Source organism: Vicia villosa, unplaced genomic scaffold (genome assembly GCF_029867415.1).
Source record: "Vicia villosa cultivar HV-30 ecotype Madison, WI unplaced genomic scaffold, Vvil1.0 ctg.000587F_1_1, whole genome shotgun sequence".
Classification (NCBI taxonomy): Eukaryota; Viridiplantae; Streptophyta; class Magnoliopsida; order Fabales; family Fabaceae; genus Vicia; species Vicia villosa.
The window spans coordinates 665,343-667,287 of NW_026705268.1; the positions used below are offsets into that span (position 1 = coordinate 665,343).

Below are 1,945 nucleotides of genomic sequence, written 5' to 3' on the forward strand. Positions count from 1 at the left end.
ACTATGAAGAGCTTCTGTAGCTATAATTATATTTTCGTGAATAGATCTTCCCAGAAAAAATCCGGTTTGGAAAGGGGAGACAAGATATTGCATATGCGGCATGAGTCTCTCAACAATCACCTTTGTGACAATCTTATATATGGTATTACAAAGCGAGATTGGACGAAATTGACTTACAGTCTGAGGTTGGTTCACCTTAGGAATCAAGCAAATATCAGTTTTATTCACATCACTTATTGCACTCGGGCTTCTCCAAACATATTGCACAAAGTCACAAACATTTCTTCCCACAGTATCCCAATCTTTTTGATAAAAGTCAGTTGGGAATCCATCAGGGCCAGAAGCCTTCCAAGGTTTCATTGCAAATAAAGCTCTTCTAACTTCATTTGTTGTAAGACTTTCATCCAAGTTACGTAAACTCTCGCACTAAGCTTCGGGAAGGATACATCTGTCTGAAACCACTGGCAGCATTTATTCGTGCTATCAAACATAGATTTAAAATACTGAGTAACCATCTTCTGCAATGTATCATTTTCATCCACCCATGTCCCATTTTTATCTTTGAGCATATGAATCTTGTTTCTTTTCCTCCTTGTACTAGCTTTCATGTGATAGTACCGCGTGTTCCGATCTCCATCCTTAAGCCAGTTGGTTTTGGCTCTTTGAAACCAAATTAACTCTTCTTGTTTCAAAATAGTGCTTAATTCTTTTTGTAAATGAGCTTCCAACCTTTTCATACCTCCATAGTTATAATGTTGTTGAAGTTTCCTTTGGATACCTTCTAGTCTTCTCATAACTACTGCCTTATTTCTTCTAACCTCATCAAAAGTTTCAAACTTCCATTCTTTAATTCCTTCTCTAGTGCTTCTGATATTCTGAAGAAAGTTGGCTTCATTATTCCAAATTTGCTTGATCATGACATGATAAGAATCCTTTATCAACCAAGCATTTTCAAATCTGAATGGTTTTTCTAATTTATTATTGATTGTCATGGTTGGGACAATGAGGATAGGATGATGATTCGAGAACTCAACAGGCGCTAGCACTTTGACATAAGCATCCAGAAATCTCCATCTCCAGCTATCGTTGCATAAGGCACGATCCAACTTTTCATAAATTTGTTGTCCTCCATGAAAAATTGGTCCACGCCACGTAAAGTTTGGGCCTCTAGCTTCAAGATCATCAATCTTACAATTCTGAAATCTATTGCGGAAAATGGTGCATCTGCTTTGAGAAGCTTGTAATCCACCTCTTTTTTCAGAACTACTAGCAATGTCATTGAAATCTCCTGCTACGAGCCACGGCTTTTGAATGCTAGCAGAAATTTCTTTCAACTTCTCCCACATGATCTTCTTTCTATTCTCCTGAGGATTAGCATAAACTACTGTAAAGTAAAATTCCTGCTCCTTGGTGACAATAATGTGGAGATGCATAAGCTGATCTTCTCTCGTACAACATTTAACCTCCAGCGAGCTTTTGTTCCACGCTGCCACAATACCACCTGAATAACCTCTATTATCCACCACCATAATCTCATCAAAACCTAACTTCGAAAAAGAATTCTTCAAAAGATTTGGATCACATCTGGTTTTTAGAATTACAATCATCGACGGATGATACAAGTCCACATACTGCTTGCAATATCTATAAAAAGATTTGCTAGTCGCGCCTCTATGGTTCCAAACCATAATCTTATTTGGTGTATTCATCATTGACATGATGCAAAAAGATATGGTAAGTGACCTTAAGCTCCCAAAGGAATCTCTTCCACCACCTCCATTGTAAGTTCATTCTCACTTGCAATGAATGTATCCTCCTTTTCCTTCTCATTGACCTGAACCGAAGTTATCCCTTTTTCGTCTTCAAAAATTCGTTGCGCAGCTTCATGTATGTCAGGTGGATCCGACTTCTTGTATTGAAATCTATTATGGTCCTTGACTCTATG

General features: G+C 37.8%; 1 protein-coding gene across 1 annotated transcript; it reads right to left on the bottom strand.

Moving 5' to 3' along the window:
• Positions 1-356: 356 nt before the first annotated feature.
• On the bottom strand, positions 357-1,709 carry LOC131629650 (uncharacterized). Its single transcript, XM_058900434.1, has one exon. It carries the CDS (start codon positions 1,707-1,709, stop codon positions 357-359), a length of 1,353 nt encoding a protein of 450 aa, XP_058756417.1.
• Between the last annotated feature and the right edge of the window lie 236 nt (positions 1,710-1,945).

What these genes read in the sequence shown, in the direction of transcription:
- LOC131629650 (XM_058900434.1), bottom strand. Translation starts at nt 1,709, where the DNA reads ATGAATACACCAAATAAGATTATGGTTTGGAACCATAGAGGCGCGACT.